General features: G+C 43.7%; 1 protein-coding gene across 3 annotated transcripts in view; it reads left to right on the top strand.

Annotated features, from left to right (window-relative positions):
* LOC139926453 (collagen alpha-1(XII) chain-like) overlaps positions 1–27,453 on the top strand; it is a 63,774-nt gene that overhangs the window by 22,429 nt on the left and 13,892 nt on the right. For 2 of the 3 annotated variants that reach the window (XM_071918198.2, XM_078289339.1), the window contains exons 18-51: positions 1,887–2,036; positions 2,161–2,280; positions 2,584–2,748; positions 3,029–3,175; positions 3,937–4,076; positions 5,220–5,349; positions 6,107–6,252; positions 6,879–7,008; positions 7,243–7,379; positions 8,645–8,774; positions 8,945–9,084; positions 9,352–9,484; positions 9,779–9,799; positions 10,633–10,772; positions 13,363–13,495; positions 13,829–13,968; positions 14,674–14,803; positions 16,686–16,828; positions 18,720–18,849; positions 19,726–19,868; positions 20,036–20,165; positions 20,761–20,880; positions 21,052–21,198; positions 21,344–21,460; positions 21,990–22,142; positions 22,365–22,439; positions 22,658–22,797; positions 22,967–23,090; positions 23,258–23,401; positions 23,659–23,823; positions 24,119–24,157; positions 24,370–24,508; positions 25,571–25,713; positions 26,214–26,323. In XM_071918198.2, the coding sequence (XP_071774299.1) occupies positions 1,887–2,036; positions 2,161–2,280; positions 2,584–2,748; positions 3,029–3,175; positions 3,937–4,076; positions 5,220–5,349; positions 6,107–6,252; positions 6,879–7,008; positions 7,243–7,379; positions 8,645–8,774; positions 8,945–9,084; positions 9,352–9,484; positions 9,779–9,799; positions 10,633–10,772; positions 13,363–13,495; positions 13,829–13,968; positions 14,674–14,803; positions 16,686–16,828; positions 18,720–18,849; positions 19,726–19,868; positions 20,036–20,165; positions 20,761–20,880; positions 21,052–21,198; positions 21,344–21,460; positions 21,990–22,142; positions 22,365–22,439; positions 22,658–22,797; positions 22,967–23,090; positions 23,258–23,401; positions 23,659–23,823; positions 24,119–24,157; positions 24,370–24,508; positions 25,571–25,713; positions 26,214–26,323 (4,394 nt within the window). The remainder of the gene's footprint in view (positions 1–1,886; positions 2,037–2,160; positions 2,281–2,583; positions 2,749–3,028; positions 3,176–3,936; positions 4,077–5,219; positions 5,350–6,106; positions 6,253–6,878; positions 7,009–7,242; positions 7,380–8,644; positions 8,775–8,944; positions 9,085–9,351; positions 9,485–9,778; positions 9,800–10,632; positions 10,773–13,362; positions 13,496–13,828; positions 13,969–14,673; positions 14,804–16,685; positions 16,829–18,719; positions 18,850–19,725; positions 19,869–20,035; positions 20,166–20,760; positions 20,881–21,051; positions 21,199–21,343; positions 21,461–21,989; positions 22,143–22,364; positions 22,440–22,657; positions 22,798–22,966; positions 23,091–23,257; positions 23,402–23,658; positions 23,824–24,118; positions 24,158–24,369; positions 24,509–25,570; positions 25,714–26,213; positions 26,324–27,453) is intronic. The other variant, XM_071918199.2, reaches the window with a different exon arrangement.

Below are 27,453 nucleotides of genomic sequence, written 5' to 3'. Positions count from 1 at the left end.
ACCTTACCTAATATTCTGACATTGGGCTTTGCAGAAAATGTATACATTCATAAGAATAACAGTAATTAGTTTGCGTCAAAAGACTTCAACACCAAGAATTTACAAGGACTTCAGCCATTTTGTTATGATCCCATTCACCACTTTTTAGACAGTGCGTTACTGTATGTTGTGTCTTTGGCCAGCAACAGTCAAACAGTGGAGACATGTATCACATAGTAAAATTTTACTTAGGAAAATACACTCTAATCCCACGGCCCGTAAAAGCTGATGAGTTGCCCTAAATGCCTTTCCTCAAAGCTAATTGTCTCACGAAATAACAGATGTAATGGCAATTCCATCTGTCTGCCCTTTTCTTGCTTTCTTCATCGTGTCACATTGGGCTTTCTCTTTTTATTTTGGGCCCGAGCACAGCCAAGGTAGAAGTGACCCCCAAATGTATAATCTGTTTGCAATTATAAAATGTTTTAATACCTCGCCAGTCAGAGAAAGTAAGTGTGAGGAGAGGAAAAATGTTACGTGTTGGATGGAAGGAACGGGAGAGGTCAGCTTGACCGCTCAGCTGCAAGCCCCTTCCTAATAAGGAGCAGATACACATCCAGTAGGGCCCAGCTCCTAAACATCAGACAACAGAAGGAGATGAGAGAATCCGGCTCTCCCCAGTGTCATCTATTGCCTCAGTCAGTTCCCAATGAAGCAAAGAAGAAGCAATTTAGAACAGTTTTACACTAGAAAATAGTTTTCATCATAATGCATATCATAAGTATTTTTATCCTATCCAAAGCAGATGATAATGAGATAATCCACGGTCGCTGTAATCCAGTGGTTCTCAATTATCTATCGCTACCCAAGAGTCTGCAGGTTTTCATTCCAACCAAACCCTACAGCAGCCCATTTCACTGATTGGCACTCTCAACCAGAGAGGGGGTAATTAAGTGGTGAAATGAGAGTTTGGCTAGAATAAAACCCTGCAGACTACTGGGCCTTGGTACATGGTTGAGAACCACAGCTGTAATAAACAAAGTAAAAGGAAGATTATTTATTTGGTTAAAGGCATACTTCTGACCAGGATAAACATCTGTAAAGATGAATGACTCCCTTTATGTCTCAGATAAATAATATTCTTTCTTATGACTGTATAACTGGAATATACCTAGCAGACCTCCATGCAGACCTGTTGATTCTCTCTCTCTCCCTTTCTCTCTGTCTCAAGTCAGACAGCTGTTCATCTGTGGTGGGGGTTGGTCTTTTTGGGTGGGTAGGGGATGAGCAAAAAACCGTAAATCAAATATCATGTAACCTGTTTTCAGTTGCAGACAGTGGCAGATTGTCTGAACGTCTGCCAGAACGTCTGCCTACCCCCCTTGCACATCTGCAGCCTTCTTTTAGGCACTGCGGATGGGATGCCTTCCTTGTCATCATACAGGTGTTTGGAAGACAGGATCAGAGTGCTACCGTGCTGCTATGGAAGGCACAGTAATCTCAACAGGGGTGTATACTCCTGATTTGCCCCTGGGACGAGCTCATGAGTGGCTCCGAAAAGAAGAACCATGAGAAAAACTGCCTCGACATGTCAGAAGACAAGAAGACAATAATTATATGACACCTGGAAAATAACTGTACTTTGATAAAAAAATGTTTCATAAAAGGAAGAAAAACTTGTGAACACAATGAAAGGAAATGTATTTGTTTACCATTTTGGAAAATGTTTTGGTGTCATTTTGTGTAGTTTAATGCCAAAATAGTCATTTTATGTCATGGACCTCTTCTCTGTGCCTTTCCTTCACCTTTCACACCTCTAAATCATAAGTGGTCACATACACTCGTTGTATCTTATTTGAAAGCTACGATTTCCTCCAGTTAAGACCGTCTAACCTTTGACCTCTCAGATGTGATGTGTAAGACCACGGCCCAGGCCGACATCGTGCTGCTGGTGGACGGCTCCTGGAGTATCGGACGTCTCAACTTCAAGACCATCCGTGCCTTCATCGGCCGCATGGTGGGAGTCTTCGACATTAGCCCCGAAAGGGTCCAGATCGGTGGGTCTACCCGGACTGTGCACGCTCAAAGTCAATGGGTTATTACTAAGAATTGTGTCTATGTGATGGGGTTGATGGGTCTGACGATGGGTCTGACAAAGGTTTTTTGGTGTGATGGCTTCAGGTTTGGCCCAATACAGTGGGGACCCGAAGACTGAATGGCACCTGAACGCCCACAGAACCAGGGAGTCACTGCTGGAAGCTGTGGCTAACCTGCCCTACAAAGGAGGCAACACCTTGACTGGTACTATATTATGTTCATTTACTGTGCATACACAACACTTGGACTACAGCCACTTCTATTTCTGTAGGTGCAGAACAGTTAAGTGGAAAGATATTTAAAATGAATACACTGTGCATCTGTGATATTGTGAGATCATATATTTGTAATCGGAAAATTTATATTGTGTGTCCAAAATTTTACCCATGGATCCATTTCTGTGCTTCATCATGGTGTTTGTTTAGCTTCTCGCTGGAAAGGCCACAGAGAATCAGTTCAGCAAGTTGCAATCAGGGTGATGAATGAAGGTCTATGTCTTCACTGCAGGTCTGGCTTTGAACTACATCCTCCAGAACAATTTCAAAGAGAATGTCGGGATGCGACCCAAGTCTCGAAAGATCGGTGTGCTAGTCACTGACGGCAAGTCCCAGGACGACATTATTACCAACTCTCAGAACCTGCGCGACCAGGGCATTGAGCTCTATGCCATTGGTAAGTAAAGATCATTCAGGTCATTTTTCCTTGGGCTTTATTTAAAAAACCTGCTGTGGGAAATTCCCTGTATAAAGTAGAATTCTAAGCCCTGTTTATCCAACTTAGAAAATTAGTGAACCCTTTGAAGTGTGGACATTTACGACTTCTTGATACTCTTCTTGATTCTCATCATCACCCTTCATTTCTCAGTTATCACCTCTATTTGTATAATATCATTCACTCCACCTTTCTCAAATTAAAAAAATAACTAATGACCTTTGACTCCATTGTTTTTAAGGTGTGAAGAATGCCGATGAGAACGAGCTGAGGTCCATTGCCACTGATCCAGATGAGATTCACATGTACAATGTGGCCGACTTCTCCTTCCTGTTGGACATTGTGGACAACCTTACAGATAACCTCTGTAACAGTGTCAAGGGGCCAGGTACATATGAGTTTACATCAGAGTATGCACACAACTGACAGATATAAGTGAAGGAAGCAAAGAAGAAACAGCTACACTCTCATTTAGATTCATATTAATGATAGATTGAGAGATACTCTGTTCTAAGCGGTTTGATTGCACTGACATGACCTTGCAACAGCAGCCTTCTAGCTTGAAAAAAAACAATAATAACCATAGGTACTCTGAGCCAGCTGCACCATTCTTGGGCTCTTGATATGCAGTATAAACATAGTGTAGAGTATCCCAGACCCACAGACAGTTACTACATGTCTGGCCCACCGTGGAAGGCAACACTAGAAGCAAAGAACCAGCCAACCCCTGGAAATTATCACAGATCTTTCTATTTTCTTCTTCCCTTAATGCTCTTTCTGCCTCCCTGGAACGGGGTATCGTCTGCTCCTTAATCAAATTAAAGAGCTGCTATTGGATACTTGTATGCAAGGGGAACCGCTTGGAGAGGATGTGGCTTTGCAGTCTCTATGAGAAGAAAGAGTGCTTCTATTAGGGTTTGTCGCTGATGTGTTGCCACATCTAGGTTTTTTTTTTAGCTCCTTGATATCACATAATGTTCCTAGTGTTTTGGCAGGCCTTATTTACCCATGTATTCTTGTGTTACTACATCCTAGTAGTTCCACATCAGTGATTACCAGCTCAAGCACTGGAAGGAGGAAGCATTAACGCCTACTCTTGCGTAATGATGTCTGTTCTAATGTTCCCTCTCTGTTCTTACACCTGAAAAGGAGGTGCGCTTGAGGCACCCACTGACCTGGTGACATCAGACGTGACCCACTACTCCTTCCGAGCCACATGGACCGCGCCCGAAGGCCCCGTGGAGCAGTACCGCGTGGAGTACACGACTCTGACTGGACGCCCACAGCAGGTAGAGACGCATCTATTTACCACTAATTCAATCATCAAACAAAAGCACTGGTGTAATGTATCGTGCTGTATGGGTTTGGAGGGGATCTTGGCTCAGCCGTACGGCCTGACCCACTGTGGCTGAGGCTAATGGAAACTCAATTTAAACCTGCCATTCCAGCCATTCAAGTTTGTGTTGGCCTCTCGCTGTATGGGTGTCTAATTACATTAAGATCTGACAGAAGGCAAGGCAATAAAAACACACAGCCTTCAGTTTAGAGGATTACAAAGCAAATAATGAGTTCATGTGAAATAGCTCTGTTGGACAGCAGGGTCCTGGCTCCACAACGTGTGGAATACATCCATTTTTAGTATCTGAATCTAATTACATGTAGGATATGTTTGTTTTTGTCCAGCTCCCATGGTTTTGCTTGTTAGTGAACACAGTGGATGAGGTTTTATTTGTGTTTATGGATCTGGAGTTGAAGCACACGCTGGGGTTGGGTCCAGCTGAGTTTGGTCAGAGGGTTTTGTGGTTTTAATTGGAACGCTTTAAGAGCCACTTGTGCCAGCGCTGGAAACAGATAGAGCCTTTGTTTGTTTGCGCTGCTTAATTGATTATCGCTTCATGGTAAACAGAACCCGGTACATGTTTGTTTATGGTGGTTTCTTTGAATGAATAACCCCCCTCCATCTCTCTCACATACTTACCTATAACTTATGAGCATGCACACACAAATATACATTACACACATACTTAAAGTAATAATCCATGACATTTTCACATAAATAAATGTCAGTGTTGCTACTCTCTATTGCAGATGATATAACACAATAGTGATTCAGTTCATGAAAGCTTTTACATTTGCTGTTGTAAATGCCCGGTGTTGGGTTGGTGTTACAAAGGAAAAATCCTCTGGCACACAGGAAGTGATGCATTTTATATTTCCAACAGCAGCAACAGTGTTTTTTTTTTTTAATAAATAGAAGAAGAACTGGGTAGTAGAACAGACAGAGAAAAGAGCTCCACCTACAGAAACTCAAACTGCATCAACAGAAAATCCAAGGAAAAAGACGTCACAGTAGTGGACTCACTGTTTGATTGACAAGAATCTTATGGATTACCATTTTATTTGCCATCCACTAACTTTCCCCATTCTCTTAGGTGTTTGTGGACGGTACAGAGACCACAGTGGTTCTCCAGAGCCTCAACCCTCTGACCCAGTACCTGGTCAACGTCTACTCCGTGGTGGGGGAGGAGAGCAGTGAGCCTCTCAAGGGAACCGAGACCACACGTATGTCTTCTCTTTCTATGTGTTCTGCTTACCTCTGGGCCCATAGTAATTAATTCAAACAGATACTTCCATGGAAAGCATGACCAGACCAATTCTCCTATGTAAAATTGTTACTCCAATACTCTGATTCTTAGAGACTTTACACTTTACGCTGCCCTTTACGTTGACTGGGAACAACAGCTCAACTCAGCAGATTCTTTAACGCTCTTGCACTTCCAGCATTTAGTTGTGTGAATAACAATTCGCCGCTGTGTCAGCTGCCATCATTGAAACTCTCTGATTAAGGCCCAGTTGCATAACACATATTATCTGCACTCAATAACTGTGATTCCTGTGTGGTCTCCATTAATCAAATGTTCAAAGGCAGAATATCTGAGTCTTCTTTATAAAACCATATGTGGCCGCGTAAAGATAGCATGAGCATATTTTAATTAAATGAAAACTCAAGAGGCTCTTTACATAATCACACTGAGGTTCAGGCGCGGTTTCAACTTCTTTCTTTGTTTCTTTTAAGTTGTTGTTGGTTGTTGTTTTATTTGTGCCCTCTAGAATAGCACAGCTTCAATAGCCTGAGTTATATCTCTATAAAAGCACACATAAAAGCACTCTTATTGTTGAGTTTTCACCACGTGAATGAAATCAGCCTGGCTAGCTAATCTCTAACTGTGAGTATCCGTACATGCCTGTGAGCATGGATGTATATTTGCTTAACCATTGCTTACATTGTACCCTCTAACATTGTTGCCTGGCCATACAGTGCCTGTCAGTGCAGTGAGGAAGATGACCATCTATGATGAGCAGACCACCACCATGCGCGTGAGATGGGAGGAGGCGGAGGGTGCTACGGGCTACATGCTGCTCTACAGTGCCATCAATGCCACCCAGCCCACTGTTGAACAGGAGGTGAGAGTGACACCCACTGAGAACACACACCCATGCATGCCCGCACACACAAACAGAGACATAAGGAGAACAAGCCAACCAGCTGTGGATATGACATAGTTTTGGACTTGGAAAACATGCACACATATTGACATGCATATGTGCGCATGCTTGGACACACATGCACACACACACACACACACACACACACACACACACACACACACACACGCACACACACACACACGCACACACACAAACACGAAAACACTGCCAGTGACCAAACACGCCAACCTCCTGTCAGCAATTCCTGACAAAATACAGATGTCATACAGTGTAATAACATCTTACAAAGCCACCAGTGTTCACTTCTCCATTCAACTGACAAGGAAAAAGGGAAAACACAGAATTTGATTGTTAGACACAAAGGGGTGGGTAGACCATGAGCTCACTCTGCCAAGGGAACATCATCATTTGTTCATGAGGTGTCAAACCCAAAGGGTCAAAACCGGATTTGGCAGATCTCGCTGCACCAGAATGCTCTTCTAACGTTCTTATCCAAATGTCTCTTTCTAAGTCGCTGAGGAATCCATGTCATAAGCTTCCCATCTGACCCCATATTGTTTTATGATCTGATTCCCTTGCAGATGAGGGTGGGAGGGGACATAACCGAAGTCCAGCTGGTGAGGTTGCTCCCCAACACGGCCTACACGCTTTCCATCTTCGCCCTGCACGGAGAGTCAGCCAGCGAGCCGCTCACTGAGCAGGGAGTCACCCGTATGTAGTCGCTGAATCAACAGTTTATCTCTTTGTGCTGAACATATTTCATAAAACTGATTAGTGTTTAGTGGTGATAGCCTACATCCATCTATATGCCATATGTGCACGTTTGTATGTATGCTTACTGGGACTGGTGGGACCGATTCAACATTGTGTTCTTGTCTTTCATGCCCAACCAAAGTCCTGTCCATATCTTCTAAACCTAACCCTACTCTTTTGTCCCTCGTTCAGTGCCCCTGCCACCCGCGGGTGTGCTGAGGGTGCGTGATGTCACCCACAGCACCATGAGGCTCATCTGGGACGCTGCTCCAGGCGCTGTTCGCAAATACCTCGTCACCTACAAGCCTGAGGAAGGAGAAGCTAAAGAGGTGAGTTTGGTTTCCATGCCTCCTCCGCAAGATCATCAACATCCTACGCTTTTCCCAATCCAATTCAGGTTTTCTGTTTTAGCCATTAGGTTTGATGGTGATGAATTTATATTGATACTTTTGACTGATCACTCAATATATTATCTTAGACCGCATGATAGAAACTGCAGCTGGGTAGGAGGACCTCAGGGAGCGTTCCTGGAACTGGAGTCTGATGGAAAGATTATAAAACTATCTATCTCTAACTAGGATGGATTTGCAAGGGTTAAGTGGTGGTGTTGGTGGTGGTGGGTGGGGGGGTGGATTATAGATTGACAGGTGTAGTCTGTTTTGTCCTCATCCCATTGGTGGAGCAGGATGAATACTTTATGGTTGCATGACCCCTTTTGGGAGTTCTCGGGCTGCAGCAGCAGGTTCTGGCGCAGGTCATTTGCTGCTTCCTTAGGCATAAATCAGGTGGAGGTGAGCCTCATAACTCCTCTGTGGGACTTAAAAGATGAAAAACGCACATGGGAAAGTGACACATGGGCTGAATGTCAAACCCGTGGAGCGTGGGGAGGAAGAGCTTGCTGCCCAGAAAGCAGCAAGGCGTCACCTCTGACCTGACGGATAATATGATACAACCCAATTAGTGACAGCATGCCACTCACAACGCAAACCGCAGTGCTTTCTTGATCCAGGAAAAGCCTTCGACGTGGATATATGGTCCTCAGAGACAAATCCAGTGAAGTGTCAGTTCAAATTTATAACTCAAATGCAACAACAAAAGATCAGGCAAAGAGGCAGAGACGGTGTTTTTAAATTCATGGGTATTCAGAATGAATTATCCCTTGAATTCAATGTCTTGAAGTTCAGTAAGTAAAACCGAATGGAATGGAGAGCAGTAAAGCCAATATTGTATTTTCAATAACTTTTCCGTGTGTTTCATAAAAAATTTCTAGTTTTTTTGTTGTTTCTTGAGTGTCTTATTTGTTTCCATTCTCCTCTGGACACAAGCATGATTTTTGTGCCTCCTGGTCAAGTTTCCGACCAGACTCATTGGACGCACACTACCTCTGTCTCCAGTGTTCTTGGAAACTCTCACTGAGAATGGAATGAGACTTTCCCAAGACTTTGGCAAAATTTGGCAACATGGCCTTGAAGAGGGAGACATTTGAAATTCCATTTATGTCCAGTACAGGAAACAGTATTCACAAAGCTCTATATATAGGCATTAATGATTGGACATTTTGTGCAATATCAATTGTGTTTGATTTTGTCCACAGCTGGAAGTGGATGGAAGTGTGACCACCAGGGAACTGGACAACCTGATCTCACAGACCGAGTATGGTCTGGCTGTTACTCCTATCTATGACGAGGGACCTGGCCAGCCTATGTTGGGAGATGCCATCACTGGTAAGAATGAAAACACATGTCATTATCATAATGAGGATGAGCATAATGGCAAAGTCCTGATCAGCCTACTTCTCATTGAGATAGAGATCACACTGGTCAAAGAAGTTCTCAGTTGGCAATAGTTGTCTAATGTGATTGGTCATCGTAACTCCCTTCCCTCTACTCTGTAGATGTGGTTCCTGCCCCCAAGAACCTGCGCTTCTCAGAAGTGACCCAGACCAGCTTCAGAGCCTCCTGGGAGCACGGAGCCCCTGATGTGGCCCTCTACCGCATCGGCTGGACCAAGAAGGGGGATACCAACTTCCAATACGTAAGAGAACAGCAGCTGTCCAAGACGTTTGCGTTTGTAATAAATCATACATGGTATTCCTTGATGAGCACCGCAGAGAGGGCTTTGGCGATGCTTTGACAGAACCCTCCCGTGGAGGCAGTCAGAACATGTGAAAAACAGACCCTCGCACCAAACACCAATCGTGATCATAATACCACAATCCAATATGGATCTTGTCTTTGGTTTGTACTGGCTGGTGTTTTAGCCAAGCACCTTCCCACATGCTGTTTGTGTTCTCCTCATCAGGCCATCCTTAACAATGATGAGACAACCCACGTCCTGGAGAACTTGGAGCCAGACACGCCCTATGATGTGTCTGTTACCGCCATCTATCCTGATGAATCAGAGAGCGAGGATCTGCTGGGCACTGAGAGGACATGTAAGATCCACACCCTGGCAGCCATATGATGATGACTTCACCAATCACTTCACTTAACTCTCTTGAGGATCTTTATACAAGTTTTAGATGGTTTTCATGTCCATTCTATTTAATTTCACTTCTAGGCCAATGATGCTTCAACCCTTTCCAAATATATGCTATAAATCCATACTGTCACTGTCCCTCAAAAACTTGTATCTACTTTTACATTTGAAAATGAAAAAGAATGAAATGTGAATGAATGTGTTCAGTGAAGGGTGTGTCCATTATACCTTTCTATTTCTGCTTCTATAGTGTCCAAGCAAAGTGGTCCAAGTAAGTATATTTGTGGTAAACCAAGAGGATTGTAATGAAAGCATGTTTCATTATTTTGCCCAGTCATCAGCGCTGTGGTTCATCGGACTACCATCATTGCGTCATTGAGCAAGGCACTTAACCCATACACCGCTCCAGTGGTGCTGCGCTGCTGCTGAAACAGCCATTTTTATTACGTGTTTGTCTGTCTGTTTGTCCCATTGTCTCTGCCAATCATCCCAAGGTTGTCTGCAAAAAATATGTTCTTACTCAGACAATATGGTTGATGAAGGACCTCATCTATGCATGCAGTGCAAGACAGGGATTTGAATCCCTTCATCCGTATGTTGGACTATGTCATCCCATCCTTCTTGTCCATCATTGCTTAAAACCCATTCCTCTCCACCCATAAATCCATCATATCCATCCACCCATTCATCAATCCATCCATCCATTAATCATCCTTCCATCAATCCATTGCTGTTCCAGAGAATTCATTCCTGCTTCCGAAAAGACAAAGTCCCAGAGGAAGATTGTCTTTTCTTCTTTAAAGCTGCAATCCTTGATTCAAATCAGTGACATGTCTACCTTGTTCTACCAATGTGTGCATTATTTATGAATAAATTCACCAATGTTTTGATCCAAGATGGGGTGACAACAATGAGTCATAAAGAATTTAGAAATTCTTCAAGATATGTAGGACATCTTGATGTGAACTGACCAAAATATCAAGGATTGTGCCTTTAAAAGATTTTTTAAAGGAAGTCTGCGGAGCATCTGCTATTACTAAATATGACGGATACACATGTTGACATGATTGTAATTATGATGTGTGCGTGCGTGTGTGTTTCCAGTACCGAACGGACCTCCCACCGACCTGGTTGTGTTCAACGCCACCACCACCAGTCTGAACGCCAGGTGGAATCCCGCCCCGGGACGCGTCCAGAACTATAGGATCACCTACGTCCCCACCGCTGGAGGCAAGACCCAGACTGTAAGGACACACAACAGACCAACAGACATGCACACACAGACACAGTGTGGACACATTCTGCCTGGGAGGTCTATCAACCTTCACAAAATGACCTATATGAAGACAATGTGTTGTTATTTCTCATACAGAGAATCCCAAAACACTGGAAAGCAGATTGGAGTTTAAGTTATACAAACATTTGAAACTTGAATGGCAAAGATGGAACTCTGGTCAAAATATAAATAACAAATATGAATGGCAGTAACTTCCCTTTTTGAGCACAGCATTCATGATCTTGGAAGGTCTAGTTAACTAGCTTACCCAGATAGCTATAGGCTAGTATGGCTAGTTTGAAATTGGAAGTCAGCTAGGCTAACTAGCTAACCTAAATAACTTGTATGGCTAGATTGCATTTTTTCAGTTAGTAGTAAGAGCGCTAGGCTTTAAAATATTAGCTACCTTCTCTCTTACCCTTTGTTTTCTTCACTGGGCTTCAGTCTAATGTTACTTAGCCAGAAAAACTGTGGTTCATGGCTCCTTCCACTGAGCTTTAACTCAATCATTGGGATTATTTCTGCCTGCAGAGCAACTCTGCCTCCAAGAAATATTTGTATAACTAAAACTCCAATATGCCACTGGAAATTGCATTATTTTAGTTTATTCTAAGTCTAATCACTTAATCTGTTGTTGGGATATGGCGTCAGTCATATTGAGGAAACCCCTCCTAGTTTCTCTCAATGTTCCCTAACACTGCAGACTGGCTCCTGCTGCTCATGCACTCGGCTGTCTTACTGAATAAGCAAGAGGCTATTTGGCCACCGGCGTAATTTTTGGTTTCAATTTGCTGTCAGACATTTCTGATTGCTTTTAAGGAAATATCCACAAGCAAGTCTCATTCCCATGAACAAATTAAATGATAGCGCTTTAGGCACACACATTCATACACACGCATACACACACCTGCACAGATAAGCTGTGGCAGCTGCATTTAACAGCCCCTTATATCATTGTTAAATCCTCCCAAGGTTTTTTACCAGTCTTGGGCTGTGGTCAAGTATTTTTTAACCCTCAGTACTTCGTGTTTATAGGATGTGAAGAGTTGCTTAAGAGAGATCTCCAAAATCCAAACCTTGGCTGATCAGCACTATGGGGTTGGGAGGCACTGAACAGATACTTTAGAGATGAGAGGTGCTGTTATCAGTGTGTGTGTGTGTGTGTGTGTGTGTGTGTGTGTGTGTGTGTGTGTGTGTGTGTGTGTGTATGTGTGTGTATGTGTGTGTGTTTAAATAGGCAGTGGGAGGTGGAAATGCATTGACCCAGCCAGGTCAGTGTATGTTTGTGTAATGAGAGAGGGGTCATATGCTATAGTGTGTGTTTAAACCACTGAGCAAAACTCTCTTGCTGCTGCTGCACTCACAAAGCCTGGCTATCAGTTCACTGTTGTTTCCCTTATTTTTATATGGCCCAGATGTTAAGGTATTTAGCATCCAACATTTTTTCATGGTGAAGAGTGCAGCTGAAGGTGTACGTTGATTTTTTTCAGTTTTTACCATGTCAAACATTCTGTACAAAATTCAACTTTAGCACAGCTGGTGGTATGTAGGTCATTTGTTGACCACTAGTTTCCTTTTAACACGGGACGGAACGTTTTCTTCTTTATGATTGGAGGAAACTTAGTTGTACTGATTGCCTGGGTGATATCACGCTGAAAAGTTGAAGGAAAACTGGAAGCCTACAATCCAACATCAGCCAAGTCTTCTTGGTTCACTGTCAGGATTTCAACAAGTATAGTTAGCCCACAGGGCTTTGCATTGTTTCATCTGGGACAACAAGTCTGTTTTAGGAAATGGCTGACACACGCTTTGCACTTGTGTACAAGGAAAGTTGTGGCGGTGGCGAATGATAAGACTTCCGTCCCTCTGTTTTCTTATGGCTTGCTGATAAGACTTTTAGCCAGTCATTTCAGAAAAGCTGTCAGTGATTAAATAGATCTGTGGAGGATTAAAGAGGAGGTCTAATCACACATACAGACACAAACAAACCCCACTCCTTACAGCATCCCTTAAGCCAAAAGCAGTGCAGTAAATTCACCAGCACTCATGCCTGTTATGACAAGACATCTGACTGTTTCGGCCATCAGGGTATAGATTTACCTTGGCTGGCACACACTCTAGTAACCATATCCAAAACCGCTCACAACATCCCTCCTCTAAAATGTTGACATTCTAGTGTTTTTCAGGTAAAATTCTTTCCATCAGGTTATCGGCATCAATTTTAGGAACCCAGGGGGGAGTTGTTAAGCTCTGTATCCCATCCTAGACACAGGTCAAATATCTTTTCCCTCAGCTGATACTAGAGCTGCAAATGGTTGTTTTTAAAGCTTAAGCAAGACAGATTTATTCTTTAGACATTTTGTTAAGGAGATACAACAGCCTTCCAAGGGAATCCTGCCGCCAAGTTCACTTCTAACCCACTGAACTAGTGAACTATTGGAGTAACTTATCCTTTTTTTCTAACTTAATCAGTGATTTTTGTCATTTGGAGACAGTTTCTAAGTGACAGTAATATACTGTAAGCCAAGGAAGCTAAGATTTACTCTCCCCCCAACCAGACCCAGATTGGAGGGAAGAAGACCACAGTCCTGCTTCCCAAGCTGACCCCTGACACTGAATACTCCATCACTGTGGTAGCGATCTATGCCAGAGGAGGAGTCAGCGAGGAGCTGAACGGCCCTGGCAAGACCAGTAAGTAACTCTTTTTTTACTGGCAATTGCTTGTAAAGATGTCATGGTGATTGTCTTGCCTTTTAGTTGTTGTCAATCATTGTAACAAATCAAATGATAAATGGATTACATAATAGCAGTGACATCAGAGAATACATTTGTGTAATTGTTATAGTTTTAGGGTGGTATGACTGAGATAAGTAGTACACTCAGAGAAATACTCTCAGAGCATTAGTGTCTAAAAATTGGATAGCTGCCATGATCTTGCAATGAATATGCACAACAAAGCACTGTATGACCATTCAGTAAAAATGTTGCTATTCCTAAGTGTATCTTACTTTTATGTCACTCCAGAGCCTCTGGGTGGTGTTAGGAACCTGCAGGTCACTGACCCCACCACCAGCACCCTGAATGTCCAATGGGAGCCTGCTGAGGGCAACGTGCGTCAGTACAGGATCTTCTACATCCCTGCAGCTGGAGGAGCTGAGGAGATGGTAGGCTGGAGTTTATTCTGGAGCACCGATGAGGTGGCATGTATAACTGTGATGATGATACCACACTACATGCAAATTGGAGTTTTATCTATAGAAACCTTTCATTGAGGCAGAAATAATCTCATTGGTTGAGTTAAACCTCAATGGGTGGAGCCAAAGAACAATAGTTTTTCGGAGCGCAAGTTAGCTAACTGGCAAACTTGAATGGCAAAGAAGGAACTTGGTCAAAATGTAAATGAAAAATATAAATGGCAATGACTTCTTTTTTCATTCATTCATGACCATGGCATTCACGATCTTGGAAGGTCAGCTAAGCTAACTAGCTTACCTTGATACACTAGTATAGCTAGATTACATTTTTTTCAGTTAGTAACTAATGCGCTAAGCTTCATAATATTAGGTATCTCCTCTCTTACCCCTTATCTTTTCACTGGGCTTCAGTCTAATGTTACTTAATCAGAAGAACTGTGGTTCTTTGGCTCCGCCCATTGAGATTTAACTCAACCAGTGACATTTTTTCTGCCTCCAGAGCAGCTCTGCTTCAGGTTTGTATAACTAAAACAAATTGGCTCCCCCTCTAGTTTCTGTCCCTATAAACCACACAGTTAAGGTTGAAGGAAATGTTTTTCCTTTTATAACAAAGAAGAGCCCATACCTCCACTGCCCAGAGCATGACCCAGTGTGTGTGATTGTATATCTATCCAGGAGCAAGTATCTGGAAGCACCTTAAACACAGTTCTGAAGAACCTGCAGTCTGATACGGTCTATACTGTCACTGTGGTGCCTGTCTACTCCGCTGGAGAGGGACAACGCATGTCTGAGAACGGCAAGACACGTAAGTTACAATGGATATGACTGCAGAGAAGATACGTTTAGAGTGGTAATATCTTTTGGAAGATTTTTGAGAATGATATACTGTATGAAGGCAGTGGGATTCTTTTCCTCAGCTAGCATAAATCCATTCATATCTGTCCAGAATGAACTCACTGGCCTCAGTTGCTGGCACTCTTTCACCGTATGTCAGTAAGCTTCAATAAGGCATCTAGCTGTTGATTTGCTTTGTAAAATCATCCAAAAGTCTTTCAGTACCTGTAAACCAAGCCAAACAGATTAGATGCCATTTGTTTCTCATGGACTGAATTAATGTACATTTGATTCACGTCTTGCATGTACATTTCATGTGTTGCATGAGCGTGAAATCTAACATGGCACTGAAATGGCACCACACAAAGTTCAATCAACTTGGTTTGCAGTCAGCTTTGAGAACGTTGGTCTTCTTCCAGTTTGTCCCACAATTTCAAACCACCAACCTCTGCTGGGAATGAGTCAGCATTTTGAGGGGTGATTGCGTAGGAAGGAATTCCTCTGGGTTGGCAGCATTATAATGGTGTCTCCTCTCTACTTACCGTAATATTGTCCATTTATAGTCTGGAATGGCGGGTAGTGGTCAGGATGATGGTAGGGTCGGGGGGATGGTGGAGGGTATGTAGTGAGTAATTGGCTTCCCTTTGGGGAAAAAGAAACAGAGGAGGGATACAAATGAATGGAGTGTATTATATTATTTATGGCTCTCAACTCACTTGGCTAAGGTCATGCTTCTTACTTGCTACTGTTACCCCATTTTCCCTTGAGTAGCAATGGTCTCTAATGTTCAAAGTGGGTTTTTCCTAGACATGTAAAGCAAAAACTTTATTTGTATATCAGATTGTGCCCCTACGAAACTGGGACATTGTGACTTTGAAGACTCTGACGCCAAGTACCTGTGGTTTTGAGGCTCCGTGGGATGCATTGCCTCTTCAGTGTTGACGTGAATCTAAGCAAACTACCGAATTTCAATTTAGTCTTGAGTCAGCTTATTTAATTTAACCAAGGATCTGCTTTTACTATTTCAGCTGACATTGCTTAGTCATTGACTGTGTAAATTGTGCCTTAAAATTCAAAGCAGCTTTGTAGGCAGCAGTCTCTGGTCTCTGAAACTTTAAAGTAAGGAAGCTCACTCGCTGTGTTTTTCCCCACTCTGCGTTTATGAGATTTCAGTGCAGAGCGGTACAAAGCCTGCAAACATCTGCTTTGGTTTTGAGAAGGCAATTTTCACAGAGGGCAGCACAAACTCCTTGTATCTCCTCTAGGGTCCTAAAAGGAAGTGTCCTGTTGATAGCAATATTGTTAAGCAATGTCTTAAACTTGTCTCCGTGGGGTGCTGGAGAGTATTGTTCTCACTTTATTGAAATGTTCTCATGTGTTCATTGACCTACTCTGTCTGTCCACTAAACTAGTCTAGACCATGTATTGTCAGCTGAGACAAAGTGAGCGTCACAGTAGCTCTAGGTAGGAGATTCACAAGAGTGCCATTTAGACACTTGTAAATGTGTCCCAACACACTGCCCAATTGTTGGTTTTAGCTGTCCCATTCACTTACCTCCCTCTTATGGGTGTCTGACGTAACCAATCTCCTCTTTTTTTCTCTCTTCTGCCTTCTCTCGTCTTTTCTCTTTATCTATCTTCCCCATCTGTACAATATGTCCTTCACCCTGTCATTACTCTCTCCTCTCTGTCCACCCCTCCTCCCATCACTCTTCTTCCCGCTCTCCACCCTCTTTTTGCTTTACCTTATCCCGATCATAACCTTTCACTTTCTTATCTCTTTCCCTTCCTCTAACCCCCTTCTCTCACCCCCCTCACTCCATTCTCCCCCCCCTACATTCCTGCCTCCCCAGTGGAGCGTAGCCCCGTCAGGAACATCCAGGTTTTCAACCCCACCACCAACACCCTGAACGTGCGCTGGGAGGCTGCCACAGGCCCAGTCCAGCAGTACCGGGTGGTCTACGCCCCGCTGACCGGCACCAGGCCCTCCGAGTCGGTGAGTCAACCACCACCCACTGTGTGGGAAGGGGAAAGTCTAGTACAGTACATATGTATGCAAAGAAAACAGTCTTAGGTGCGCAGATGTACCATAAATTCAAGTAACATCTTATCACTCATTTACACACAAACGCTTATCTCAACCTTATCTCATCCACACGCACAAACACACACACACACACACACACTCATACACACACACACACACACACACACACACGGGCATTCATTAAGAGAGCAGAGAGTTAGAGCACTTACAGGCGGAGGTGTGTGCAGGTGTGGCCCAAAGCAACAACCCACTTCAGATTTTGTACAGCATTTATACCGTGAGTCATTTAACCGTGGGGAAAGGAGCTGCCTCACCCGGACCTGTTGAGAGGAAAACACACGCCTGCTCACCAAATGGTGTACTTGAGACCATTTGTTCGTATGCGTGCGTGTGTGCAGTTACTGCCAGTTGCATTCTTTTTTAACTAACTGCTAAAGATTTAAACCAAGATGTGTGTTCATTAAAGCAGAAATTCTTTAATTGCGACTCGCCTCCCTCTACACGGTATGTGGCATCTGGCATCAGTGTGCCCACATCTTCACGTGGAAAAGATTTCTGCTGGTGCTTTGAGAATCCACAAACAACTTCTAAAGTGTTACTTGACACACCAACAGCTCACTCGGGCATCTGCCAGAAAGATTGCGCCATCGAGGCCCATTGCTTTATTGGGATTCTAGGAACATTAGGTCTTTGAAGAGTGAAGTATTTTCCATTTTATTGATAGAGAGGTACTCGCTGCCTTTATCCCTATTTGTTATACATTTATGGCAGGCTTAGGCCTTTTCCACCGCCGGAGCCAGCGGCGTGTGTCGGCGCCAGTGTGGCCTTTTTCAGCCAGCAGCATCAAATTTAACACCGGTTGGAGATTTGTAGCATGAATTACCAGCTTAACCAAGCAGCTTGTAATATTGGTTTTGAGCAAAGGGAACATTACTGAACTCCCAACTCCCAACAGTAAATTTTTGTCAAAAACATTAGTGGACACTGGAGTGTATTGCAAGTGTCGCAATGGGTCGTTACGATCAAAAGAGAAGTAAAGCAGATGTGACGGGACTTTGTAGTTGCATTGGCATGTGACATGAAGATTGGTTTAAGGAGATGAGAGGAGAGGCTAGCTAGATTTATTTGACCGCACAGACAGACGCACTCGCTAGCTTAACAATTACACATGGACATTACACAAGTGTGTTTCCTCTCTCGCATACACAACCCTAGATTCTCCCGTTCCATTGGTGGCTCACAGAAAAGCGCACACACACTCACATGCGCGCAATCCGTATCAACAGGCCAGAGCCCTAAAGCAGCACTGACCTTACAGCGTTTAACCAACTAGCACATAGATAGACAGCGAGAGAGGTGAGAGGAGGCGGCCCCACTGTAATCAGCTGTCACCACCGTTAAACTGTGTTACTCAACAGTACCGGCAGTCAGCGAGGCCCCCCGACATCAAAGGCACACTCGGCTCTCCCTTTCACTCGGTGCTGACAACACAAAGTGGTCGTTGAGTGAGAGGGAGCTGTTAGAGGGCGTGTACAACACAAACAGCTGTCAGAGAGAGGGGGAAAGGTGTCTGTTCGTGTGTGTGTGTATGCATCGGGCGGGGGGTTCTGCGTCATGTCTGTGCACCCATACAGAAAATTGTCAGCGCCTCCGGTTCTTGAAAACAACCACAGGCGTTTTACTAGCCTCTATATCCGTTGAATCAATTTGATTTTTTTTAATCTTGAGCTAAGACATGAGTTCGCACGTACTGCAGCTGCACTGTAGCTCTCCAAAAGTACTTACAGTGGCATTTCTGCAACGAGTCTCTATTCCTGACCTGTTGGGTGTGTCTGTGCAGGTTGTGGTACCGGGAACCACCACCACGGCCCTGCTGCAGCAGCTGCTCCCAGACACCCCCTACAATGTCGGGGTGGTCGCTCTGTACAGCGACGGAGAGGGACCCACTATCAGCGACAGCGGCATAACACGTAAGAACCTGGGCCAGTTTGCAGACCATCACCGAGTGGGAGAAATAGTCTGAGAGCAGTCAACAGGGAATATATGCACCAAAGCTCTCAGAGTAGGAGTCTAGGTCTGGTATAAGATTTTCAGTTATGAATGACTTGCTGCAGTTGTCTTCTGCAGTAGTGGCCTTCAGTCACTTGCCATCGAGGCCCAAGAGAATACAGGCTTCCATTCCAGCCAAACGCTACAGCATCTCACTTTTTTCTGATTAGTCCACCCTCTCTAGCTGAAGGTGCTAATCACTGAAATCAGCGGCTGTAGTGTTTGGTTGGAAAGAAAACCTGCAGACTCATGATAAGAGAACACGGATCTGCAGCGATCCTGATCCCATGGACAGTTCCTGGGCCTCCATTTCAAGGACCAGGCCTGCTTAGTCATCTCTTCTGATTCAGTCATGTCTGAAGCCACTTTGCTTAGCTACTGTTCAAGAACTATATCGCTTGGCGAAAGAGTATCATTTTATTACCATTATTATTATCTTTGATTATTATTGACTAAAAGATTTATTGAAAATTTGCGTTCTCGTTGCGATGTGTTACCGCCCTAAAAGCTATGAGCCACTCGACGCTGTGATTTGCAGAGATTTTGGAACAGCTAAGAGGGTTTTACTCCACTTTGTGTCATGCCAACTAACAACACCTCCTAACTGTTCTCAAATCACTGCAAGTGACGGCCTCTTGTGGATTATTGCTTAATTTTCCACACATTATCAAATTATCACATTGAATGAGAAGAACTCTGTGACTCACTTGGCTTTTGGTAACAATGAGCATGGGATTGGTATGAACCTACAGTTTGTGCTTATTTTCTATATTAACCCTTTGTGTTCCCTCGTCCAGTTCCCCGTAGTGGCCCTAGGAACCTGCGTGTGTACGATCCCACCACCAGTTCTCTGTCTGTGACCTGGGAGCATGCCGAGGGTCCTGTCGTGCAGTACCGCATCACCTACGCCCAGACCACTGGAGACCCCATCGAGGAATACGTAAGCAGGCACACTGCCACAGGAACATAAAGCTCACTGTGTTGCTTGTCTGACTATCTGAGATAGTCAGTGTTTTTAAGCCAAAGTTATCTCAGTTACCCCTGATTGGCTCTCTGTCCCTGTTAATAATCTATATCTAACACAGTGATATGTCTTTTGTGTTGCAGACTACAGTACCAGGGAACAGGAACAATGTGATCCTGCAGAACCTGGATCCAGACACGCCTTATAATATCAAAGTGACTGCCATCTACGCTGATGGACCAGGAGGAGAGCTGGAAGGAGACGGGCGCACAGGTACAAACTATACAATCCTTCCAACTTTTTGGGGGAATTTTGATGCAGCCTTTAACACATGCATTCCGAGTATCTAATTAACTGAGGCAGAGAGCATTTAAGGACATAATATTGAGGCATGTGGACACAGACACGTATTGAGGATAACACACACACACAGTAGAATTCCCAGCAAAAAATCTGAATAGACTAATCCATTGATTATGATCCTGGATCATTGTAACAAAAGTGAAATAAGGAAATTCTTGACTTGTCATGAAGGCCAAGAGCACTAAGAGTCTTTGCCAGAGAATTATGAACTGGCTGTCCTCCAGTGAGAGGAGCGCTCACATTAGTAGAGCTGCCCAGTGTCTTGCCTAATTCCACCTTTCAAATCAAAGACTACCTCATATCATATATCACTCTTTTTTTTTACAATCTTCTTGATCGCATGTTAAGATAAATTACTCATAATCCAAAAGCCAAAATGAACCATAATGCAGTAATTACCCTGCTGACACTAATAATAAATACATTGGAATTGGAAGAATTTGCGTCCCATAGCAGTGAACTGAAGCCTGTGTTGACTGTACTGTCGTGTCCTGTTTCCCCACAGTGGGTATGCTTGGCCCCAGGAACCTGCGTGTTTCTGATGAGTGGTACACCCGCTTCAGGGTGTCCTGGGACCCCGCCCCCTCCAGGGTTAACGGATACAAGCTGATCTACCAGTCTGAAGGTATGGAGATGTCTTTATAGGGGCACAGTGTCAGGGACTGGTGTTATTGCAGCAGGAAATATGTATTTCACATAGTAGCAGTTCCCAAGTCATAGGGAGTTTTTTTCTGCAAACACATGTGGAGACTAATTATGAGGATCAAACTACAAATATGTTTATGTCTCCCTTCAGGCTCAGATGAGTCCTTGGAGGTGTTTGTTGGAGACGTGACTTCACACCAACTGCATAACCTGAATCCTGGAACCACCTATGACCTGAAGGTGCTGGCCCAGTATGAGACAGGCGTCAGCGCACCTCTGATCGGACAAGGCACCACACGTACGTAGATATCGCCATCTTTTATCGGGCGACTGCTTTATCTGCATAAAACTGAATGGTTGACTGATGGTCTCCAGTTTCTCCAGGAAAATACCATTAACTTTGAATTAACTGAATGTGTACTAAGGATGAGTCTTTCCTTCAGTGTACCTGAATGTGACAGACCTGACCACCTACAACGTTGGCTATGACTCCTTCTGCATCCGCTGGGCCCCTCACAGAGCAGCCACCTCCTACAGACTCAAAATCAATCCCTTTGACCGTAAGTGTATTACTCTACTACATCCCAGCTTTGTCTATACAGACTTGGTCCAAGTGAGTTAGAGGTTTGCAAATTGGATTTATGTAATCTGGATTTTGTTAAAGCCAATTCTCCACACTTTTCCCGAAAGCATGAAAGTGAATTGTCAATATAGTAAAATAAAATAGTGGGAGATGGGGGAAAGGAAAGAAAATATATTGGAGTACTGTGGTAGAGTGAAATGTTTACTGTATGGTAGCCATTACAGATGGATGGAAGAACACTCAAGGCGATTATGCAAATTCCTGTTTGCATGAGCGATGTCAAATAATATTAAACATTAGACTGGAAGTCTATTGCTTCCATCGGTGTGTGTCTCTAATAATTGCCTCCTATTCTGTTACATTTTCCTTTCCCTCGGCTTTCTTCTCTTCTCATTTTGTATCGTTACCGTTCTTCCTCTCTTTCTTTTCTCTTCTCTTCTCTTCTCTTCTCTTCTCTTCTCTTCTCTTCTCTTCTCCTTCTCCTTCTCCTTCTCCTTATCCTCCAGCCTCCAACAGTGGAGCCCAGGAGATCACTGTCAGAGGCTCAGAGAGTAATTACTGTTTCAATGGCTTGACCCCCGACGCCCTCTACAACGCCACCGTCTACACCCAAACCCCCAACCTGGAGGGACCCGGAGTCAGCGTCAAGGAGAGGACATGTAAGAGAAAAAAGCCTTCTCTCTCAATGATTGTCAGTCTAACACATAAAAGTGCACTTGGTCCAATTTGATTGATTTAAATCTGTGGTAAGGGGAAGATAAAATTCAGTGTTTGAGCTTATTGGTAAAAGGAATTCCCCATTTCTGAATGATCACATGAATATTGGCTCGTCAAACCATGTCACCTTCAACTGTGTGTGTGTGTGTGTGTGTGTTTTGCAGTGGTCAAACCCACAGAGCTGCCAACAGAGCCCCCTCCCCCCCCTCCTCCAGTAACCGTTCCCCCTGCTCTCGACGGTAAGGAGAGGTTTGAAGTTAGCATATTTGTGCTAAAATTATTCTGCTTCTCTAATAGCTTTTTATATAAAATATATATTATATATATTATAATTATGTTTATTATGCCAGGACATGGGGTGTGATATTACACCATAGAAACCTTTGGTCATCAGTTATCCAAACCTTATCTACCGCAGCCTAAATTAGCCATTCATGTCGTTGTTTCCCAACCACAGTGTGCAAAGGTGCCAAGGCAGACCTGGTCTTCCTCATTGATGGTTCCTGGAGTATCGGAGACGAGAGCTTCAACAAGGTCATCCAGTTTGTCGTCAGCATGACCGGAGCCTTTGATGTCATCAACTCTAAGGGCATGCAGGTTAGCACAACCGTTGCCGCTGCATTTGATGTTTATTTCTCAGTGGATTCAGTTGGGAGGTGTTGGAATTTGGAGATATTTTTAGATGTTTTCTGAATGCTTTGGTGTTTTGTTGTCAGTCACTGTCATCCAACTCTCTTTTTTGTTCTCTCTTCTCCTCTGGGAACAGGTGTCATTTGTGCAGTACAGTGACGACGCCAAGACTGAGTTCAAGCTGAACACCTACCATGACAAGGGCATAGTGCTGTCAGCTTTGAAGACAGTCCGCTACAGAGGAGGAAACACCAAGACAGGTACATGAATCCATTTATCACAGATCAGAATCTACAGAATCTATATCTCGACTGGCATTGGAAATCTAAGGAATGCATCTAAGGAAAGTAGATGCACTAAACAAGATGAATTCAGATTTGATGCCCTCTCTGTCCTCTTTCCTTCCTCCTCCTCCTCCTCCGCCCAGGTGTTGCTCTGAAGCATGTCTACGAGAAGGTTTTCACCTCCGACAGCGGCATGAGGAGGAACGTCCCGAAGGTGCTGGTGGTGGTCACAGACGGACGCTCCCAGGACGAAGTCAAGAAGAGCGCTGAAAAGCTGCAGCACTCCGGTATGTTTGGATTCATCTTCACAATAATGGAAATCTATTTGGTTTGTGTTGTATGTACATATATATAACAGAGCTGTTTTGAATTATCGTAAATTTCTATTTGCTTCCAAGCTTCATTTTCCTCTGTCAGGGCCAATGTTTGCTGGCCAATTTAATAAACTGCTGTAATGATCCCTATAGTGATGGAACTGCCCTTGGCTATTGGAAGCTTAACAATGGTCTTTGTATTTTGTGTGTGTGTGTGTTTTGCCCCCCAGGCTACAGTGTGTTTGTGGTCGGTGTGGCCGATGTGGACCAGACAGAGTTGAGAAACATCGGCAGCAAGCCTAGTGAGAGGCACGTCTTCGTGGTGGACGACTTCGACGCCTTCGCCAAGATCCAGGACAACCTGATCACCTTCATCTGTGAAACCGCTACTTCCAGTAAGGCAGAGATTCACATCGAGATTAACATTACAGTAAAACAAAAAATGCATAGTGAAAATCTCGCATAGAAATCTCGCATCCCCAGAGGAATACTGTTCTTTTGACTTTGATGTTGTAACTTTTTGCTCTGGTGATTTGCTAGTAAACCTGAAGGGGGTAACAGGAAGCTTATCCAATTGCTGTGCCTTTCAACTGATTTCTTTCCAGAGGCGATGTACTAAGAGAGATGAATCACACTGTTTGATCCTCATTCTGTTTTATCAACTCCTAACAACTTCTCTCCTCTTTTTAGCTTGTCCTCTGATCTACATCAATGGCTTCACCACACCTGGTAAGCATACAGCATCACCATGCATACATACTGAATACATTGACAAAGCCCGACCGAGCGTATTAGCATTACTAAAACGCTCTTATTTTGAAGTAAAAAATCCCCTCTAGCTATATCATTTGATTGCATGTGAAGTTGATGATCTGGGAGTTGAAGTTTACGGCCGCTATTACTATTCCCCAACTTTCAACACAGCTGTTTGTTCCTTGCAGGTTTCAGGATGCTGGAAGCCTTCAACATCACAGACAGGACGTTCGCTGGCATGAACGGTGTGTCCATGGAGCCGGGCTCCTTCAACAGCTACATCGCCTACAGGCTGCACAAGAATTCCTTCATCAACCAGCCCACCAAGTAAGAGCTGGGGCTAAAGGCTATATGTGTGTGTGTGTGAGAAAGAGAGAGTGGTTATGTACTGGTGTTTGTATCACATTCCTCTGCACCTCTGTTGGTGTCTTTGCACATATCTTGGCAAGTGCGGGTGTTATTATGTTCGTGTTCCTGACTGTGTGTTTGTAGGTCTTTCTTTGTGCATGTTCCCGGTCCATTGGCCTCTCTTCTTCTTCTCTCCCATGCACCATAATCCTGCCCAGCCCACAGTCATTATTCATAATGATGCTCAATGGCCTCTGTAGTCCTGGGGGTTTCCCCAGTGCCCTTAGGCCCTAAGCCCACACGCCAGCCCTATTTGTTGTTGCAGCTTGTGGAATATGAGGTGTTAGCAAGAGAAAATGATTTGGGTCACAGAATTGAACACTCCCTGGACCAGGCCCGCCCTCCCACATATGTCATATTGGGAGCAAACAAATCACCCCTGGTTCAAGAACTCTGTCTCTTTATTGGACCCCATTAAAATGTCCTTAGGCAATTGCAGAACCGCTCAAGTATTCAAACCTCTTTAGCATACTTTGTTAATTTGTCTATAATGATGCGCATTTTGTGTGCGTGGGCTAAGCCATTGACTTAATGTGCACAAATGGAAACACTTCGAGCCGCAGCCGAAGCAGAGGGGACAGAAAATACTTTCAATATGTGGGCAATTTCTACAAGGCCAGGGAAGAACTGGCAATCATTTACAGGTTCTGCAGCATATGTGACAGACTGGATGCTGTGTCTTTTTAGTAAGATTTAGTGGTGCTGGTGCCGCATTGACAGCATTGTTACATCTCTGTCTTGGCCCTTGAGAACTCACAATGGGTCTTGTGTTGCATATTGGCTGATGGACCTGTACAATTGTACAAACATGTTTACTTCTTGTTTGAACTACTCAAATAGCCCCGACATGGTGATATCCTGTCTGAGAGGATTAGTGGGAGCACAGTGAGAAGTCAGTCGCTGTCAGCACCGGTGTAAAGTTGGTGTCCTGTGTTTCTGACCCATGCCTCACCACAGATGTATGTTTTTAACTTCTAACAGGGAGATCCACCCAGAGGGTCTTCCCCCGTCCTACACCATCATCCTTCTCTTCCGCCTCCTGCCCGACACAACCACCGAACCCTTTGATATCTGGCAGATTTCCGACAGCAGCAACAACCCCGAGGTCGGGATCACCGTCAACCGTAAGCACCCCCCCATCATGCTTTGGGCCTCAGCTGGAGGGGGAAGTCGCTGTGGCTGACCCAACATATACACAGCTGTGCACTCTTTATTTAAAAATGTCTTGCCCTTCAGTCCTCTCTTACCCCTTTTACAGAAGCAAAAATAATTGATCTTTTTTGGGATATGATAGGAAGTACTAAGAAGTGGAGGAATATTGAAATTAATTAGGCTTTTTAAGTGATTTACTTCAATCCACTGCTTTCAAGTTTGGTTTTGATTTTGGTTTTGGTTTGGCTTTTAGCCGTAATACATAGGTATTCACTTTTAAATAAGTGTCTTTTACAAATGTGTGTTAAATGCATGCTAATAATCAGTCGTAAGGACTTAATCCCTCCTAGCCTTCTCTTTATCCCTCTCCTCTCTGTATAGCCATGTGTTCTCTATAGTCCTGTATGTGCTTTGCGTGCCACCGCATCGTAACACACTGTCAGGGATTCATCAGAGGCTCTTCTCTTTTCAGCTTCCAGCAAAACAATCACGTTCTACAACAAGGACACCCGAGGAGAGATCCAAAAAGCCACATTTAATGAGGAGCAAGTGAAGCGAGTTTTCCATGGGAGCTTCCACAAGGTAAACACTATGCATAATTCTTAAAGAGAGGACTGTTGTGTGTACCGCATAGTGATATCATTAAAGTTTGGCAAGGGAAAGACTTGGTGGCTTTTAGTCTGCCTGAGAATCTTTTGCAGTCACCTGTGTGCTGATTATTCTTTTCAAATCCTTTCACATATTGTTTTTTTCTTTTCTTTTCAAATCCTTTCATATCTCCATGTGTGGTTTCTATGCCTCATTTAATTTGGCCGAATTACCTTTTAATGTGAAGATCGTGCAATCAGTCAATGCCAAGACTGGAGTTCTATGTATCTTGTTTCCCCTGACTGAAGTTCTCTGCTATCCATCTTTCAGTGGTGTAGGTCTGATGTCAAAGTAGTCTTTGGGCCTTTTTTATGATTTGGCATCAAGCTTTGTTTTCTTAGACCATGGGCAGTTATGTTGATGAATGGGTCGGGGAGGCTATAAATAAGGTTACGGAGAGGTTGGAGGGTGATTCCGATACCTTAGTGACCCAGCATAATGTGCAAACTGTTACACTTAGTCATGGAGGTCTGACCATGTGCAGACTCAATACTGTCGTGGTAGCGGTTGACCGAGCTCCAAACCATTCTGTAGTAGCGGTCAGGAGCAGATTGAATCACTATTTGTTTGGGTTCAACTTGTTTTTGATAAATGACTGTATTAGGCGACTCGCCAGGCTCTCGCTGGCAAAAAATGAAACATCCACTAAGTGGCATGAGGTATCGTTTCAAGAACACATCCTGAAGCCTTGAATACATATTTTTCACTAAATAAGCAGAATCTCCTTCTTGAAACTGGTTGCCGACCGCAGAAACAGAATCCCACTCTATTCTTAAAGCTGTGGGAATAAGGCTCCACCACAGACTTTAAAGGTTGAACTCAGATGTTTCCAACTGTCTAGCGTCTACATTTTCGTGACTCTGAAGATGATTCATGCCATCATCCACTCTGACTTTAATGGTAGAATTTGAGAATAAAGTCTCTTAGGGGAACGTTTAGTGAATGATTCATTAAAATGAGAATTACTCATCAATCACTCATTCTGTCAAAACTTCTCATCTCACTTGAAATAATTATCCAATGTGGTATTTTTGTTTTGAAACCCATTGTTTTTCTTTAATTAT

Source organism: Centroberyx gerrardi, chromosome 17 (assembly GCF_048128805.1).
Source record: "Centroberyx gerrardi isolate f3 chromosome 17, fCenGer3.hap1.cur.20231027, whole genome shotgun sequence".
NCBI lineage: Eukaryota > Metazoa > Chordata > Actinopteri > Beryciformes > Berycidae > Centroberyx > Centroberyx gerrardi.
The sequence above is the reverse complement of the archived record's forward strand: the minus strand, read 5'-3'. Positions and strand labels throughout refer to the sequence as shown.